General features: G+C 47.4%; 1 protein-coding gene across 1 annotated transcript in view; it reads left to right on the top strand.

Moving 5' to 3' along the window:
• The window catches only part of LOC134212048 (uncharacterized), a 472,480-nt gene that overhangs the window by 440,212 nt on the left and 12,839 nt on the right, over positions 1-19,429 (top strand). The window contains 23 exon segments of the mRNA XM_062689549.1: positions 21-965; positions 1,028-1,678; positions 1,752-2,063; positions 2,122-3,066; positions 3,132-3,782; positions 4,157-4,468; positions 4,526-5,470; positions 5,536-6,186; positions 6,904-7,215; positions 7,273-8,217; positions 8,280-8,930; positions 9,095-9,406; positions 9,464-10,408; positions 10,473-11,123; positions 11,482-11,793; positions 11,853-12,797; positions 12,862-13,512; positions 14,017-14,325; positions 14,383-15,327; positions 15,391-16,041; positions 16,146-16,457; positions 16,522-17,853; positions 17,948-19,414. Coding sequence (XP_062545533.1) covers positions 21-965; positions 1,028-1,678; positions 1,752-2,063; positions 2,122-3,066; positions 3,132-3,782; positions 4,157-4,468; positions 4,526-5,470; positions 5,536-6,186; positions 6,904-7,215; positions 7,273-8,217; positions 8,280-8,930; positions 9,095-9,406; positions 9,464-10,408; positions 10,473-11,123; positions 11,482-11,793; positions 11,853-12,797; positions 12,862-13,512; positions 14,017-14,325; positions 14,383-15,327; positions 15,391-16,041; positions 16,146-16,457; positions 16,522-17,853; positions 17,948-19,414 — 16,152 coding nt within the window.

Below are 19,429 nucleotides of genomic sequence, written 5' to 3'. Positions count from 1 at the left end.
TGACAATTTCCGCTCTTCAGCTCCTCCTCAAGATACCCAAGTTGTTGTTCGCGACCCTTGTGCCCCTTCACCATGCGGACCAAATTCGCAATGCCGAAACGTTAACGGAGTGCCATCGTGCTCTTGTCTAGTCAACTACATTGGTTCTCCACCCAACTGTAGACCTGAGTGTACCATCAATGCTGAATGTCCAAGTAATCAAGCCTGCATGAATGAGAAATGCAGAGATCCATGTCCAGGATCATGCGGAATCGGAGCCAGATGTAATGTCATTAATCATACGCCGATCTGTACATGTGAAGCTGGATATACGGGAGATCCGTTCACGAATTGCTACCCTGAACCACCACCACCGAGAGAACCAGTACGAGATGATCCTTGTAATCCTTCTCCTTGTGGACCAAATGCGCAATGCAGCAACGGTATCTGCACTTGTTTACCTGAATACCAAGGAGATCCGTATCAAGGTTGCCGTCCGGAATGCGTCTTGAACTCGGATTGCTCACGTGACAAAGCTTGCATACGCAGCAAATGCGTTGATCCTTGTCCAGGAACTTGCGGACAGGATGCCTTGTGTGAAGTCATTAATCACATTCCTATGTGTAGTTGTCCCAACGGAATGGCCGGAAACGCATTTGTGCAATGCAGACCTCAACAAGCGCCACCCGTCAGTAATCCATGCAATCCATCACCGTGTGGTCCAAACAGTCAATGTCGAGAAATTAATGGCCAAGCTGTGTGCTCTTGTGTACAAGGATTTATTGGTAGCCCACCAACCTGCCGACCGGAATGTGTAGTCAACTCGGAATGTCCACAAAACCAAGCCTGCAGCAACCAGAAGTGTAGAGACCCGTGTCCAGGAACTTGCGGTGTTAATGCACGTTGCTCAGTAGTCAATCACAATCCAATTTGCAGTTGTCCAGATAGATATTCTGGCGATCCATTTATTCGTTGTCAACCAATAGGTATTGTCCAACTGTGTTTCGAGTTTCCATTCGCTTTCTTAACATTACTTCAAAAATTTCAGTTGAACCTCCCGTACAAATGGCACCGGTGAATCCTTGTCAACCCTCCCCATGTGGTCCTAACGCTGAGTGTAGGCCAATTGGAGACTCACCATCCTGCACCTGCCTTCAAGATATGATTGGTTCACCTCCCAATTGTCGGCCGGAGTGTATCAGTAACTCCGAATGTTCATACAGCCTTGCCTGCATCCGACAAAAATGCCAAAACCCTTGCGAAGGAGCATGCGGAAACAACGCAGAGTGTAGGGTTGTGAGTCATACCCCAATGTGCATATGTTCAGTAGGATACACGGGAGATCCGTTTACACAATGTTCACCGGTTCAACAAGATGTACCACGGGAACCAGTTTCGCCTTGTAGCCCAAGTCCATGTGGAGCAAACGCAAACTGCAGAGAGCAAAACGGAGCCGGCGCATGTACATGCGTGGAAGATCACTTCGGAAACCCGTACGAAGGATGTAGACCGGAGTGTGTGTTGAACTCCGACTGTCCATCCAATAGGGCGTGTATTCGGAACAAATGTCAAGACCCCTGCCCAGGAACGTGCGGACAAAATGCGGACTGCCAAGTGGTGAATCATCTACCGTCATGTACATGCCGAACGGGGTATGAAGGAGATCCATTCAGATTCTGCAACGTGCAACAACGCGAACGTAAGGATAATTTTAAATACAAAGTAGTGGGAAAAAATTGTGATTTTATTTACTTGTTCGTTACTAACTCTAGCTATTCAACAATATGTGGATCCATGTCAACCAAGTCCTTGTGGTCCAAATAGCCAGTGCCGTGAAATCAACGGGCAGGGCGTTTGCTCGTGCTTGCCCACATATATTGGATCTCCTCCGGGATGTCGACCAGAATGCGTCACCAGTTCTGAATGTTCACTGGATAAGGCTTGTGTTAATCAGAAGTGTGTTGACCCTTGTCCTGGGACATGCGGAACCAACGCTAGATGCAATGTAAACAATCATAGTCCAATTTGTTCTTGTGTATCTGGTTATACCGGAGATCCGTTCACGCGATGCTACCCCAATCCACGTAAGATCTTTCTTACTTCCAATCCTTCAAGAACTAATGTACGTTTTCCAAACTTCAGCTCCCCCTCAAGATACTCAAGTTGTCGTTCGAGACCCTTGCGTTCCTTCACCGTGCGGATCAAACTCTCAATGCCGAAATGTCAACGGTGTTCCATCGTGCTCTTGTCTAGTCAACTACATTGGATCACCACCCAATTGTAGACCTGAGTGCACGATCAATGCCGAATGTCCAAGTAACCAGGCTTGTATGAACGAGAAATGCAGGGACCCATGTCCTGGATCATGCGGAGTTGGAGCCAGATGTAATGTCATTAATCATACTCCGATCTGTACCTGTGAAGCCGGATATACGGGAGATCCGTTCACGAATTGCTACCCTGAACCACCACCTCCGAGAGAGCCAGTACGAGATGATCCATGCAATCCATCACCTTGTGGGCCAAATGCCCAATGTAACAACGGTATCTGCACTTGTTTACCTGAATACCAAGGAGACCCGTATCAAGGATGTCGACCTGAATGCGTCCTCAACTCGGACTGCCCTCGTGACAAGGCCTGTATCCGCAGCAAGTGTGTTGATCCTTGTCCAGGAACCTGCGGCCAGGATGCATTGTGCGAAGTCATTAATCACATTCCAATGTGCAGTTGTCCGAATGGCATGGCCGGGAACGCATTCGTGCAATGCAGACCTCAACAAGCCCCGCCAGTCAGTAATCCGTGCAATCCGTCGCCTTGCGGTCCAAACAGTCAATGTCGAGAAATCAACGGTCAAGCAGTATGTTCATGTGTGCCTGGATTCATCGGAAGTCCACCGACTTGCCGACCGGAATGTGTCGTTAGCTCAGAATGTCCTCAGAATCAGGCCTGTAATAACCAGAAATGTAGAGACCCATGTCCAGGAACATGTGGTGTCGGAGCTCGGTGTTCAGTTGTCAATCATAACCCGATCTGCAGTTGTCCAGAACGATACACTGGTGATCCATTCATCCGTTGTCAACCCATAAGTATGTTAACAAAACACCATTCACTCATTTTACTCGCTAATAACATAAAACCCTACATTTTACAGTTGAACCTCCTGTTCAAATGACCCCTGTCAATCCATGCCAACCGTCTCCATGTGGTCCAAATGCTGAATGCCGACCTGTTGGTGATTCTCCATCATGCACGTGCCTGGATAACATGATCGGTTCACCTCCAAACTGTCGACCTGAGTGTATAAGTAACTCAGAATGCGCCAGTAATCTTGCCTGTATTCGACAAAAATGTCAAGATCCATGTTCAGGTGCCTGTGGATCGAACGCTGAATGTCGGGTCGTCAGCCACGTACCCATGTGCATTTGCACGATCGGGTTCACCGGTGATCCGTTTACTCAGTGCGTACCTGTTCAGCAGGATGTCCCAAGGGAGCCAACGTCGCCTTGTGTTCCCAGTCCGTGCGGAGCCAATGCCGTCTGCAGGGAACAGAACGGTGCCGGATCGTGTACTTGTGTTGACGATCACTTTGGAAATCCATACGAAGGATGTCGACCCGAATGCGTACTTAACTCGGATTGTGCATCGAACCGAGCATGTGTTCGAAACAAATGTCAAGACCCGTGTCCAGGAACATGTGGACAAAATGCGGAATGTCAAGTTGTTAACCATCTACCTTCTTGCACTTGTATCAACGGATACGAAGGCGATCCATTCCGATTCTGTAGCATTCAGCAAAGAGAGCGTAAGAACTTTTAATTATTTTGATTTTGATGGAACCTATTTATGTTAAAATGCGTTACAAATTTGAATTGACAGATTTGGACGGTCTGTTTAGACGTTTGATATCTATGGTAAATAATGTTTGTCCAGATGTGTTTAAATTGCATGTTTCTGGGTACGTCATACTTTCTCTGAATTGACTACACAGCACCTAAAACACATCAAATATTTTATTTCATGTTACATGAAGAGTTTCCTTAAATAAATTTGGACAAATATTTGAGAATCAAAGACTTCTAGTAACATAATGACCGGAAAACACATAACTGAATGAAAACTAACATGCAAAGTAAAAGGAAATTTGGGTGGACAGTAACGATTATGATTTTCTCTCAGCAATCCAACAATACGTAAACCCATGCCAACCAAGTCCTTGTGGTCCAAACAGTCAATGTCGTGAGATCAATGGACAGGCCGTTTGCTCGTGCCTGCCCACATACATTGGATCTCCTCCGGGATGTCGGCCAGAATGCGTCACAAGTTCCGAATGCCCTCTGGATAGGGCGTGTGTCAACCAGAAATGTGTTGATCCTTGTCCAGGAACTTGCGGAACCAATGCCAGATGTAATGTCAACAACCATAGTCCTATCTGCTCGTGTCAATCTGGTTTCACCGGAGATCCGTTCACACGATGCTATCCCAACCCACGTAAGATCTTTCAAACTCATAGTCATTCATAATTTAATAGTTGAACCCTAACTTCAGCACCACCTCAAGATACTCAAATTATCGTCCGAGATCCTTGTGTACCATCTCCATGTGGACCAAACTCACAATGCCGTAACATTAATGGTGTTCCATCGTGCTCTTGTCTAGTCAACTACATTGGTTCACCGCCGAATTGTAGACCTGAGTGTACGATCAATGCAGAATGTCCAAGTAATCAGGCCTGCATGAACGAGAAATGTCGAGACCCATGTCCCGGATCGTGCGGAGTTGGAGCCAGATGCAATGTCATTAATCATACGCCGATCTGTACTTGTGAAGCTGGATACACGGGAGATCCATTCACGAATTGCTACCCAGAACCACCTCCACCGAGAGAGCCAGTGAGGGATGATCCATGCAATCCATCTCCATGTGGACCAAATGCGCAATGCAACAATGGAATCTGCACATGTCTGCCAGAATATCAAGGTGACCCATACCAAGGATGTCGTCCGGAGTGCGTTCTCAACTCGGACTGTCCACGTGACAAAGCCTGCATACGGAGTAAATGCGTTGACCCTTGTCCAGGAACTTGTGGACAGGATGCCTTGTGCGAAGTCATCAATCACATTCCAATGTGCAGTTGTCCGACAGGAATGGCCGGCAACGCATTTGTGCAATGCAGACCTCAACAGGCCCCACCGGTCAGTAATCCGTGCAATCCATCACCTTGTGGTCCAAACAGTCAATGTCGAGAGATTAATGGCCAAGCTGTATGTTCATGTGTGCCTGGATACATCGGTAGTCCACCGACATGTAGGCCGGAATGTGTTGTCAGTTCTGAATGTCCCCAAAACCAAGCCTGCAACAACCAAAAGTGTAGAGATCCATGTCCAGGAACTTGTGGCGTTGGAGCACGGTGTTCTGTTGTCAATCATAACCCGATTTGTAGTTGCCCTGAGCGATATACCGGTGATCCATTCATCCGTTGTCAACCTATAAGTATGTTAACAAAATACCATTCATATAGATTTTCCACTAATAATCAAAAATCAAACATTTTGCAGTTGAACCTCCAGTTCAAATGACTCCTGTCAATCCATGTCAACCATCTCCATGTGGTCCAAATGCCGAATGTCGACCTGTTGGCGACTCACCATCATGCACGTGTCTGGATAACATGATTGGTTCACCTCCCAACTGTCGGCCCGAATGCGTCAGTAATTCGGAATGTGCAAGCAATCTAGCCTGTATTCGGCAGAAATGTCAAAATCCATGTACGAGGGCTTGTGGAGCGAATGCTGAGTGTCGAGTCGTCAGTCATGTGCCCATGTGCATTTGCTCAATCGGATTCACCGGCGATCCATTCACTCAGTGCGTCCCTGTTCAGCAGGATGTTCCACGGGAGCCAACGTCCCCTTGCGTTCCTAGTCCTTGCGGAGCCAACGCCGTCTGTAGGGAACAGAACGGTGCCGGATCGTGTACCTGTGTCGATGATCATTTCGGAAACCCGTACGAGGGATGCAGACCGGAATGCGTACTGAACTCGGATTGCGCGTCTAATCGAGCATGCGTCAGGAACAAATGCCAAGATCCATGCCCTGGAACCTGTGGCCAAAATGCGAATTGTCAAGTCGTCAATCATTTGCCTTCCTGTACTTGTGTCAGCGGATATGAAGGCGATCCATTCCGATTCTGCAGCATTCAGCAGAGAGAACGTAAGGAACCTTGCTTATTGCTTTTCAATGGGACATGTTTTATTACATCATTACGCACTGCTTCAGTCTTTAGGGGGTCTCCTTAGCCGTGCGGTAAGACGCGCGGCTACAAAGCAAGACCATGCTGAGGGTGGCTGGGTTCGATTCCCGATTTTCGGATTGGAAATTGTCTCGACTTCCCTGGGCATAAAAGTATCATCATGTTAGCCTTTGATAGACACACTTTTTTAACCTAAGCTTTGGCCGAAATACTCACAGGCAATAGGACAGGGAATCCAGTCCCATTGTTTGCTATTGTAAATTGGCCAGATCGAACTATTGGCTCAGAAGTTATGGCCAAAATACCATTTCTTATGCTTAAAACACGCTAAAAACCTTCACTAACATTTTTAGTATTTTTTGGCTCGAGAAAGGCCGCAACACCGCTAGGTAGATTAAGCAGGGATTTTAATGTTTGAATGCTCATCATGGTTGAACAACAGAAATTCCCCTTATTATTGAACACTCATAAAGCATGCGAGCGTTCAACAATAGGCGATAATTTTAGCCGTTCAACATTTGACGATTCTCTTTATTTGTTACAAATGGCTTCTCAGGTTTGATTTTGTTATTAAGTATGCCTCTAACAAAATATAAAAACTATAGATAAGAAGAGCTTACCTTTCGCAATTGCACATCACAAACACCAAAAGGTATCAAAACAAACTTTTCCCGCAGCAATTCAACAATACGTCAATCCATGCCAACCAAGCCCCTGTGGTCCGAATAGTCAGTGTCGTGAAATCAACGGGCAGGGCGTTTGCTCGTGCTTGCCCACGTACATTGGATCTCCTCCGGGATGTCGACCGGAATGCGTCACCAGTTCTGAATGTTCTCTCGATAGAGCCTGTGTCAACCAGAAATGTGTTGACCCTTGTCCTGGAACATGCGGAACCAATGCCAGATGCAATGTCAACAACCATAGTCCTATCTGCTCGTGTCAATCTGGTTTCACCGGAGATCCTTTCACTCGGTGTTACCCAAATCCACGTAAGATCATCCAAACTCATAGCCATTCTTGAACTAATGATCATTTCACAAATACAGCCCCTCCTCAAGATACACAAATTGTTGTCCGAGATCCCTGTGTTCCATCGCCATGCGGACCAAACTCGCAATGCCGAAACGTCAATGGAGTTCCATCGTGCTCTTGTCTAGTCAACTACATTGGGTCACCGCCCAACTGTAGACCTGAGTGTACGATCAATGCCGAATGTCCCAGTAATCAGGCTTGTATGAACGAGAAATGCAGAGACCCATGTCCAGGATCATGTGGAGTCGGAGCCAGATGTAATGTCATTAATCATACGCCGATCTGTACCTGTGAGGCTGGATATACGGGAGATCCGTTCACGAATTGCTACCCTGAACCACCACCACCAAGAGAACCAGTAAGAGATGATCCATGCAATCCGTCTCCTTGTGGACCAAATGCACAATGCAACAACGGAATTTGCACTTGTTTACCGGAATACCAAGGAGATCCGTATCAAGGTTGCCGTCCGGAATGCGTCCTCAACTCGGATTGTCCTCGTGACAAGGCTTGCATACGCAGCAAGTGCGTTGACCCTTGTCCAGGAACATGCGGACAGGACGCTTTGTGCGAAGTCATCAATCACATTCCAATGTGCAGTTGTCCGAACGGAATGGCAGGAAACGCATTTGTGCAATGCCGACCTCAACAAGCTCCACCTGTCAGTAATCCATGCAATCCGTCACCTTGTGGTCCTAATAGTCAATGTCGCGAAATTAATGGACAAGCTGTTTGTTCATGTGTACCAGGATTCATTGGAAGTCCGCCAACGTGTAGACCCGAATGTGTCGTAAGCTCTGAATGCCCACAAAATCAAGCCTGCAATAATCAGAAATGCAGAGATCCCTGTCCAGGAACTTGTGGCGTTGGGGCACGATGCTCGGTAGTTAACCACAACCCCATTTGCAGTTGTCCTGAACGTTACACTGGCGATCCATTTATTCGTTGTCAACAAATCAGTAAGAATATCCGAATAATTACACCGCGATGCTTAATAATAACAAATCAATCCCATTTTTAGTTGAACCTCCCGTTCAAATGACACCCGTTAATCCTTGCCAGCCTTCGCCGTGTGGCCCAAATTCGGAATGTAGACCTGTTGGCGATTCGCCATCCTGCACATGTTTGCCTGATATGATCGGATCACCACCCAACTGTCGCCCCGAGTGTATTAGCAACTCGGACTGTGCAAGCAACCTCGCGTGTATTCGACAGAAATGTCAAAATCCATGCATTGGTGCTTGTGGAGCGAACGCTGAGTGCCGAGTTGTTAGCCACACTCCCATATGCATCTGTTCAATAGGCTACACCGGTGATCCGTTCAGTCAGTGCACGCCAGTGCAACAGGACGTCCCGAGGGAACCGACTTCTCCATGCGTACCGAGCCCATGCGGAGCCAACGCTGTTTGCAGGGAACAAAATGGAGCCGGGGCTTGCACCTGCAGCGACGATTACTTCGGAAATCCTTACGAAGGATGCCGCCCCGAGTGTGTCGTTAGTTCTGACTGCCCGTCCAATCGGGCATGCGTTCGCAATAAATGTCAAGATCCTTGCCCGGGAACGTGCGGTCAGAACGCGCAGTGTCAAGTTGTGAACCATTTACCGTCGTGCACCTGTAACGATGGGTACCAGGGCGATCCATTCAGGTTCTGCACAGTGCAGCAGAGAGAACGTAAGCAGAAATTATTATTTATGGAAGAGCTTTTTATGCCCTAAGATAACCATCCATGCTTTGCGGTATATGAAGAAATTATAACATGCTTTACGTTTAGTTTAACTAAGCTTAAAAAATATATGCTGCAATCCTTCATATAAATGAAATTCAATCCTTGACAGCTGAACCCGTTTACAAAAATCCATGTCAACCAAGCCCATGTGGTCCCAATAGCCAATGTCGTGAGATTAATGGCCAAGCCGTCTGCTCGTGTTTGCCGACATACATAGGATCTCCTCCTGGGTGTCGACCAGAATGTGTTACGAGTTCTGAGTGCACACAGGACAAGGCTTGTGTCAACCAGAAATGTGTTGACCCTTGCCCAGGAACATGTGGAACCAATGCCAGATGTAATGTCAACAACCATAGTCCTATCTGCTCGTGTCAATCTGGATACACCGGAGATCCGTTTACACGATGCTATCCCAATCCACGTAAGATCATTCTAGCTTAGAGTTAATCGCAAACTAATAGTAATTCCTCAAATTTAGCACCACCTCAAGATACTCCAGTCGTCGTTAGGGATCCTTGTGTACCATCACCATGCGGACCAAACTCGCAATGTCGAAATATTAATGGAGTTCCATCGTGCTCTTGTCTAGTCAACTACATTGGATCACCCCCGAATTGTAGACCTGAGTGTACGATCAATGCCGAATGTCCCAGCAATCAGGCTTGTATGAACGAGAAATGCAGGGATCCATGTCCTGGTTCATGTGGAGTCGGAGCCAGATGTAATGTAATCAATCATACTCCAGTGTGTACTTGTGAAGCTGGATATACGGGAGATCCGTTTACAAATTGCTACCCTGAACCACCACCACCGAGAGAACCAGTAAGAGATGATCCATGCAATCCGTCCCCATGTGGTCCAAATGCACAGTGCAACAACGGTATTTGCACTTGTTTACCGGAATACCAAGGAGATCCGTATCAAGGCTGTCGTCCGGAATGCGTCCTCAACTCGGATTGTCCACGTGACAAGGCTTGCATACGCAGCAAATGCGTTGACCCTTGTCCAGGAACATGCGGCCAGGATGCCTTGTGCGAAGTCATCAACCACATTCCAATGTGCAGTTGTCCAAATGGAATGGCCGGCAATGCCTTTGTTCAATGCAGACCTCAACAAGCCCCGCCAGTCAGTAATCCATGCAATCCGTCACCTTGTGGCCCGAACAGTCAATGCCGGGAAATCAACGGCCAAGCAGTGTGTTCATGCGTGCCTGGTTTCATCGGAAGCCCACCAACGTGCAGACCGGAATGTGTCGTAAACTCTGAATGTCCACAAAATCAAGCTTGCAGTAACCAGAAATGCAGAGATCCTTGCCCAGGAACATGTGGCGTAGGAGCCAGATGCTCTGTGGTAAACCATAACCCGATTTGCAGTTGTCCAGAACGATACACTGGCGATCCATTCGTCCGGTGTCAGCCCATAAGTATGATAATAAAATACAATTTTCTTATTCTCACTATAAAAACAAACAATTCCACGTCTTACAGTTGAACCTCCAGTTCAAATGACCCCTGTCAATCCGTGCCAACCATCCCCATGCGGTCCTAATGCCGAGTGTCGTCCCGTTGGCGACTCTCCATCGTGTACATGTTTGGATAACATGATTGGTTCGCCACCCAACTGTCGACCGGAATGTGTCAGTAATTCAGAATGCGCGAGCAATCTCGCTTGCATACGACAGAAGTGTCAAAATCCGTGTACAGGAGCCTGTGGGGCAAATGCTGAGTGTCGAGTTGTCAGTCATACCCCCATGTGTATCTGCTCTATCGGATTTACTGGCGATCCTTTCACTCAGTGCGTGCCTGTTCAACAGGATGTCCAGAGAGAACCAATCTCACCTTGTATTCCAAGCCCGTGCGGAGCCAATGCCGTTTGTAGAGAACAGAACGGTGCCGGATCGTGTACTTGTGTTGACGATCACTTCGGCAATCCATACGAAGGATGTAGACCGGAATGTGTTTTAAATTCAGATTGCCCCTCGAACCGAGCTTGCGTCCGGAACAAGTGTCAAGACCCATGTCCGGGAACTTGCGGACAAAACGCAGATTGCCAAGTGGTAAACCATTTGCCTTCTTGCACTTGTATCAGTGGATACGAAGGCGATCCGTTCCGATTCTGCAGCATTCAGCAAAGAGAACGTAAGCCATTTTTTACTATGTGCTTGTCTAAAAAAGCAATATTTGTAATTCAATCTTTGCTTTTAAAGCGCTGTAAACAAAAATTTTCGCTTTTCAATAAATATAAGTTTTTGCAAATGCTTTACAAACAATTTATAAATCTTTACAATCAGAATATTTAAGCATATACAAACAAACAAAATAAAACAAATGCCTTAATTGATATTCGATTAATTATCAAAAAGACGAATTAAAAACAACTTTCTCGCAAAAGACTGACGAACAGAATTGAGAACATCTAATGCTTGCTTGCTATTATCTAACATGCAAACTAACATTATTAGTATTACACAACTACAAAACAATATTTTTCAAACAGCTGTTCAACAATACGTGAACCCATGCCAACCCAATCCATGCGGTCCGAATAGCCAATGTCGTGAAATCAACGGGCAGGGCGTTTGCTCGTGCTTGCCCACCTATATTGGATCACCTCCGGGATGTCGACCGGAGTGCGTCACCAGTTCCGAATGTTCACTAGATAAGGCTTGTGTCAACCAGAAATGCGTTGATCCTTGCCCAGGAACATGCGGAACCAATTCCAGATGCAATGTAAACAACCATAGTCCAATTTGTTCTTGCCAATCCGGTTATACCGGGGATCCATTCACGCGATGCTATCCCAATCCACGTAAGACTGAATTTATTTCCCATTGTGAAAATGCTTTAAACTATTTATTTCAATCGCAGCGCCTCCACAAGACACTCCTGTTGTCGTCAGAGATCCGTGTGCACCGTCGCCATGTGGTCCTAATTCACAGTGTCGTAACATCAATGGAGTTCCGTCGTGCTCTTGTCTAGTCAACTACATTGGTTCACCGCCGAATTGTAGACCTGAGTGTACGATCAATGCCGAATGCCCAAGTAACCAGGCCTGTATGAACGAGAAATGTAGAGACCCATGTCCAGGATCATGCGGAGTTGGAGCCAGATGCAATGTCATTAATCATACTCCGATCTGTACTTGTGAAGCTGGATATACGGGAGATCCGTTCACGAATTGCTACCCAGAACCACCTCCACCGAGAGAGCCAGTACGAGATGACCCATGTAATCCATCACCTTGTGGACCAAATGCGCAATGTAACAACGGTATCTGCACTTGTTTACCTGAATACCAAGGAGACCCGTATCAAGGATGTCGACCTGAATGCGTCCTCAACTCGGACTGCCCTCGTGACAAGGCCTGTATCCGCAGCAAGTGTGTTGATCCTTGTCCAGGAACATGCGGACAGGATGCCTTGTGTGAAGTCATTAACCACATTCCAATGTGCAGTTGTCCAAACGGCATGGCAGGAAATGCATTTGTACAATGCAGACCTCAGCAGGCCCCACCAGTCAGTAATCCATGTAATCCGTCCCCTTGTGGCCCCAATAGTCAATGTAGAGAGATCAACGGCCAAGCTGTATGCTCTTGTGTGCCTGGATACATCGGTAGTCCACCCACTTGTAGACCGGAATGTGTTGTCAGCTCCGAATGTCCTCAAAACCAAGCTTGCAACAATCAGAAGTGTAGAGACCCATGTCCTGGAACATGTGGCGTTGGAGCACGGTGCTCTGTAGTCAACCATAACCCAATCTGCAGTTGTCCAGAACGATACACTGGCGATCCATTCTCTCGTTGCCAACCCATAAGTATGTGTACAAAATACTGTTCGCTCTTAATTTTATCTAACAATAACAAATCCTCCTTTTACAGTTGAACCTCCAGTTCAAATGACCCCTGTCAATCCGTGCCAACCGTCTCCATGTGGCCCAAATGCCGAATGCCGGCCAATTGGAGATTCTCCATCTTGCACGTGTCTGGATAACATGATCGGATCGCCTCCAAATTGTCGACCTGAATGTGTCAGTAACTCAGAATGCGCGAGCAATCTTGCCTGCATACGTCAGAAGTGTCAGAATCCATGTACGGGAGCTTGTGGAGCGAACGCTGAATGCCGGGTTGTCAGCCACGTACCCATGTGTATTTGCTCGATCGGATTCACCGGTGATCCATTTACTCAGTGCGTCCCTGTTCAGCAAGATGTTCCAAGGGAGCCCACGTCCCCTTGTGTTCCAAGTCCGTGCGGAGCCAATGCCGTCTGTAGAGAACAGAACGGTGCCGGATCGTGTACTTGTGTCGATGATCATTTCGGAAACCCGTATGAAGGATGTAGACCGGAGTGTGTGCTGAACTCAGATTGCCAGTCAAACCGAGCATGCGTTCGGAATAAATGTCAGGATCCATGTCCGGGAACTTGCGGACAGAATGCAGTATGCCAAGTTGTTAATCATTTGCCATCTTGCACTTGCATTACCGGATATGAAGGCGATCCGTTCAAGTACTGCAACGCAATACAAAGAGAACGTAAGCTCCTCAATTGTGCTTCATATTTCGCGACGCAACTACCGATATGTAACAATTCCTGATGGACATAATTGAAACGAAGTCTTATTTCATACAAAATTTCCAAAAATATGAGCGATTTAGAAAAAAGAAGGCTGAGTTCTATGAAACTTTAATATTCTCATTTTGGATGTATTAATTTTGTGGATGTTATGACACAGATCTTAACTACAAGATTTCCTCTCATATTTGAACCAATTTTAATGTCCATCCTTCTTGCTTCTAAGCCGTGAGACAACATACATAACAAACTCAATGACAATGAACGATTAAACATTCCCAATTAAAACAAACCTATTTGAGGGTAAATGATGCATTTTGGAAATCTGTTGATATTTTGAACTTTCAGCAGTAGACTTTCCGCAAAGTATAATAAGTCTCATATAATCTAAAACATACGATTTCCAAATTACAATCGTTACCCTGTATTGGAATAAAATCTGATTATATTTTGTTCTAATGCAGCCCAAGTGTACGTCAATCCATGTCAGCCAAATCCATGCGGCCCCAACAGTCAGTGTCGTGAAATCAACGGACAGGGCGTTTGCTCGTGCCTGCCTACATACATTGGAACTCCTCCGGGATGTCGACCGGAATGTGTCACCAGTTCCGAATGTTCTCTGGACAAGGCTTGTGTCAATCAAAAATGTGTCGATCCTTGTCCAGGTGCTTGCGGAACCAATACCAGATGCAATGTCAACAACCACAGCCCGATCTGCTCTTGCCAGTCTGGTTACACTGGAGATCCATTTTCACGATGCTATCCCAACCCACGTAAGAATGACTTGACCCAATACAAGAACATTCTCAGACCAAACATTTATTTTATAGCGCCTCCCCAAGACACTCCTGTCGTTGTTCGCGATCCATGTGTTCCATCGCCATGCGGACCAAACTCGCAATGCCGAAACATAAACGGAGTACCGTCGTGCTCTTGTCTAGTCAACTACATTGGATCACCGCCCAACTGTAGGCCTGAGTGTACGATCAATGCCGAATGTCCAAGCAACCAGGCCTGTATGAACGAGAAATGCAGGGATCCATGTCCAGGATCATGCGGAGTCGGAGCCAGATGTAACGTAATCAACCACACGCCAATTTGTACTTGTGAGACAGGGTACACCGGAGATCCGTTCACGAATTGCTACCCAGAACCACCACCTCCAAGGGAACCGGTTAGAGATGATCCATGCAATCCGTCCCCATGTGGACCAAATGCACAGTGCAACAACGGAATTTGCACTTGTTTACCGGAATACCAAGGAGATCCGTACCAAGGCTGCCGTCCGGAATGCGTCCTGAACTCGGATTGTCCACGTGACAAAGCCTGCATACGAAGCAAATGCCTAGATCCTTGCCCAGGAACCTGCGGACAAAACGCAGTCTGCGAAGTTGTCAACCATGTACCAGTCTGCAGTTGCCCTAATGGAATGTCCGGCAATGCATTCGTACAGTGCAGGCCACAACAGGCCCCACCAGTCAGCAACCCATGCAATCCCTCACCATGTGGACCTAACAGTCAATGTCGAGAGATAAACGGGCAAGCAGTGTGCTCATGTGTGCCTGGATTCATTGGAAGTCCACCAGCTTGTAGACCGGAATGTGTTGTTAGTTCCGAATGTGCACAAAACCAAGCCTGTAGCAACCAAAAGTGCAGAGATCCATGCCCTGGAACGTGTGGAGTTGGAGCGCGCTGTACAGTTGTCAACCACAATCCAATCTGTAGCTGTCCGGACCGTTACACAGGCGATCCATTCGTTCGCTGCCAGCAAATCAGTAAGCCAATTCTCAGTACCCGCCATTCAAACAAAACTCAAAACCCTAATTATCACGTTTCAGTTGAACCTCCTATTCAAATGACACCGAAGAATCCTTGTCAACCCAGTCCATGTGGCCCCAATGCAGTATGTAGAGCTGTGGGAGATTCTCCATCTTGTACATGCTTGGAGGAGATGATTGGTACTCCTCCAAATTGTCGACCAGAATGCGTCAGTAATGCAGAATGTTCAAGCCACCTCGCATGTATTCGGCAGAAATGTCAAGATCCATGTGCTGGAGCATGTGGAGCCAATTCTGAGTGTCGAGTAGTCAGTCACACTCCCAACTGCATCTGTTCGGTTGGATACACCGGCGATCCTTTTACGCAATGCGTACCATTGCAGCAGGATATTCCAAGAGAACAAACATCACCCTGTCAACCGAATCCTTGCGGATCCAACGCCGTTTGCAGAGAACAATATGGTGCCGGATCATGTACATGTCTTGAAGACTATTTCGGTAACCCGTATGAGGGATGTCGACCAGAATGTGTATTGAACTCGGATTGTCCCTCAAATCGCGCCTGTATCAATAGCAAGTGCAAGGACCCTTGCCCTGGAACTTGCGGACAAAACGCTGAATGCCAAGTCGTCAATCATTTACCGTCATGCACCTGCCTGGTGGGCTATGAGGGCGATCCCTTCCGATACTGCAATATCGTGCAAAGAGAACGTAAGCAATCATACGGTTTCAATATTTTAGCTTCGCTTTTTCTTTAATCGCTTTTGCTTTAAGTAAATTACAAACTGATCATTACAAGCATCAATGTTTCACAGCTGTTAAAGAGTACGTCAATCCGTGCCAACCGAATCCGTGCGGTCCCAATAGCCAGTGCCGTGAGATCAACGGGCAGGGCGTTTGCTCGTGCTTGCCCACATACATTGGAACTCCTCCTGGATGCCGACCGGAATGTGTTACCAGTTCGGAATGTTCTTCGGATAAGGCCTGTGTCAATCAGAAATGTGTCGACCCCTGTCCAGGAACATGCGGAACAAACACCAGATGCAACGTAAACAACCACAGCCCTATTTGTTCGTGTCAATCCGGTTACACCGGCGATCCGTTCACGCGTTGCTACCCCAATCCACGTAAGCCAACTTTCAAGAAATGGCCAACACAAAACTCACACACCCTTTTTCCTTACCCAAACAGCTCCACCGAAGGACGTCGAAATAATCGTTCGCGATCCATGTGTTCCATCACCCTGTGGTCCAAACGCACAATGTAGAAACATCCGCGGCTCGCCTTCGTGCTCATGTCTTGCGACCTATATCGGATCACCGCCGAACTGCAGGCCCGAATGTACCATCAACTCGGAGTGCTCGAGTAATCAGGCCTGCATCAACGAAAAGTGCAGAGATCCGTGCCCTGGTTCATGCGGCATCGGAGCTCGTTGCAATGTCATTAACCACACGCCAATCTGTACGTGCCAAACCGGATACACTGGGAATCCATTTACGAACTGTTATCCCGAGCCTCCTCCACCGCGAGAACCAGTGAGGGACGATCCATGCGATCCGTCTCCTTGTGGAGCAAATGCGCAGTGTTCTAATGGAGTGTGCACTTGCTTGCCGGAATATCAAGGCGACCCATATCGTGGATGCCGACCTGAGTGCGTACTTAATTCGGAATGTCCCCGCGACAAAGCATGTATTCGCAACAAATGTGTAGATCCTTGCCCGGGTACATGTGGGCAAGATGCATTGTGTGAGGTCATGAACCACATTCCCATTTGCAGCTGTCCTAACGGAATGGCTGGAAATGCCTTTGTTCAGTGCATACCACAGCGGGCTCCAGTTGTAACGGACCCTTGCAATCCATCACCTTGCGGTCCTAACAGTCAATGCAGGCCGATCAATGGTCAGGCGGTTTGCTCGTGCGTCATTGGTTATGTTGGTAGTCCTCCGTCTTGTCGTCCGGAATGTTCGGTCAACTCTGACTGTGTCCAAAATATGGCTTGTGCAAACTTTAAATGTAGAGATCCCTGCCCTGGAACCTGTGGTCTTGCCGCTCAATGCTCTGTCGTCAATCATAATCCGATCTGCAGTTGTCCGTACAGAATGACTGGAGATCCATTTGTTAGGTGTTACGAGATCGGTAATTTTTTTAAAAGTCCCTCCCCATATTGCCCTATTTCTAACCCACCACCTATTGTTACAGTGGAGAGACCTGCCATCCAAGAAACTCCTCGTGACCCTTGCATTCCGTCGCCTTGCGGATTAAACTCGGTTTGCATCAACCGAAATGGTAGTCCATCTTGCTCATGTCAACCGGAAATGATTGGCTCACCGCCCAATTGTAGACCGGAGTGCGTCAGTAACTCAGACTGCTCAAATACGTTGGCCTGCATCAATCAAAAATGTCAAAACCCTTGCTCAAATGTGTGCGGAACGAATGCCGAATGTCGTGTTTCGCTACACATTGCCAACTGTATTTGTCCGTCCGATTACACGGGAAATCCATTCGTTCAGTGCTACGTTGAAAGTGAGTCTCGATTGCGTTTGTTAGATTGCGTGAATTGCGTGTAAAAGGTTACGAAAGAAATATTAACAAACAAAACATTTATTTCATCCCACAGTCGCTACACCGCCACCACAGAGAACACCAGAGGATCCTTGCGATCCGTCACCGTGTGGCACCAACGCCAGATGTCGACCAATCGATGGCAGCGCCGTATGCGAGTGCATAGAAAATTATTTCGGCAACGCTTACGTGGCATGCCGCCCGGAATGTGTATCGAATTCCGAATGTTCGCGAGATACGGCTTGTATACAGAATCGCTGTAAGGATCCTTGCCCCGGAGTTTGCGGATACAATGCCGAGTGCAGCGTGATTAATCACACTCCCACGTGCACATGTCCGGAAGGAATGATCGGAAATGCTTTCGAGCAGTGTTCCAGAAAACCAACGCCTCCAGTTCGCGACGATCCTTGCTATCCATCGCCGTGCGGACTCAATACGGTTTGTCGCTCGTCTAACGGAAATGCTGTATGCGAATGTCTACCGGACTTCAAGGGAACTCCTTTCGGTAGAGGATGTTATCCTGAGTGTACAATCAACTCCGATTGTCCACGAGATAGGACTTGCGTCAATAAGAAATGTGTCGACCCTTGCCCTGGCGTTTGCGGATATAGAGCTACTTGCCATGCGATCAACAACAGTCCGGTCTGTTCATGCCCAAGCAACATGATCGGTGACCCATTCGTCGAATGCAAAGAAGCACCACCGAAAGATCCATGTAATCCATCGCCGTGCAGAACAAATGGAGTATGTCGCGTTGTTGGCGGAAGAGCCGAATGCCAGTACCCAGAGTGTGTGATCAATTCGGATTGTTCCTCGAACCGAGCGTGCTTCAACCAGAAGTGCAGAGATCCTTGCGCTAGCGCTTGTGGAGTCAACGCCATCTGTAACGTAGTTAATCACTCACCGATTTGCTCGTGTCCGGATCGTCACGTAGGTTCACCATTCGTACAATGCAACCGTCAAATGGATCCTATTCCGCAGCCCGAATGCACAGCTGATGACCACTGTACAAACGACAAGGCTTGCATCAATCAGCAATGTGTTAATCCATGTACGGCTAACAATGGATTGTGTAACTTGAACGCCGAATGTCGAGTTCAGTTCCATCGAGCCATTTGTACATGCCGTGAAGGTTTTACCGGAAACGCACAGGTAGCATGCTACGAAATAGGCTGCAGGGCTGATTCGGACTGTCCAGCGACCGAAGCGTGCGTGAACAGGAACTGCGTAGATCCTTGCAGGTATACTCAATGCGGAAGAAACGCAGTCTGCAGAACCGATTACAATCACAACGCTAGGTGCCATTGTCTGGACGGTTACAGAGGCAACCCATTGACAGGTTGTTCACGACCGGAATGTACCCGAGACGACGAATGTCCATATCATCTATCATGTCAGAACGAGCAATGTCGAGATCCTTGCAACTGCGCACCGGGAGCACAATGTAGAGTTGATAACCATCGGGCATCATGCAGATGCCCTCCCGGATATACGGGAGATGCCAGCTTTGCATGCGAAAAAAGTGAGTTGTCTACAC

The sequence above is a fragment of the Armigeres subalbatus genome, chromosome 2, assembly GCF_024139115.2.
Source record: "Armigeres subalbatus isolate Guangzhou_Male chromosome 2, GZ_Asu_2, whole genome shotgun sequence".
Taxonomy (NCBI): domain Eukaryota; kingdom Metazoa; phylum Arthropoda; class Insecta; order Diptera; family Culicidae; genus Armigeres; species Armigeres subalbatus.
The sequence above is the reverse complement of the archived record's forward strand: the minus strand, read 5'-3'. Positions and strand labels throughout refer to the sequence as shown.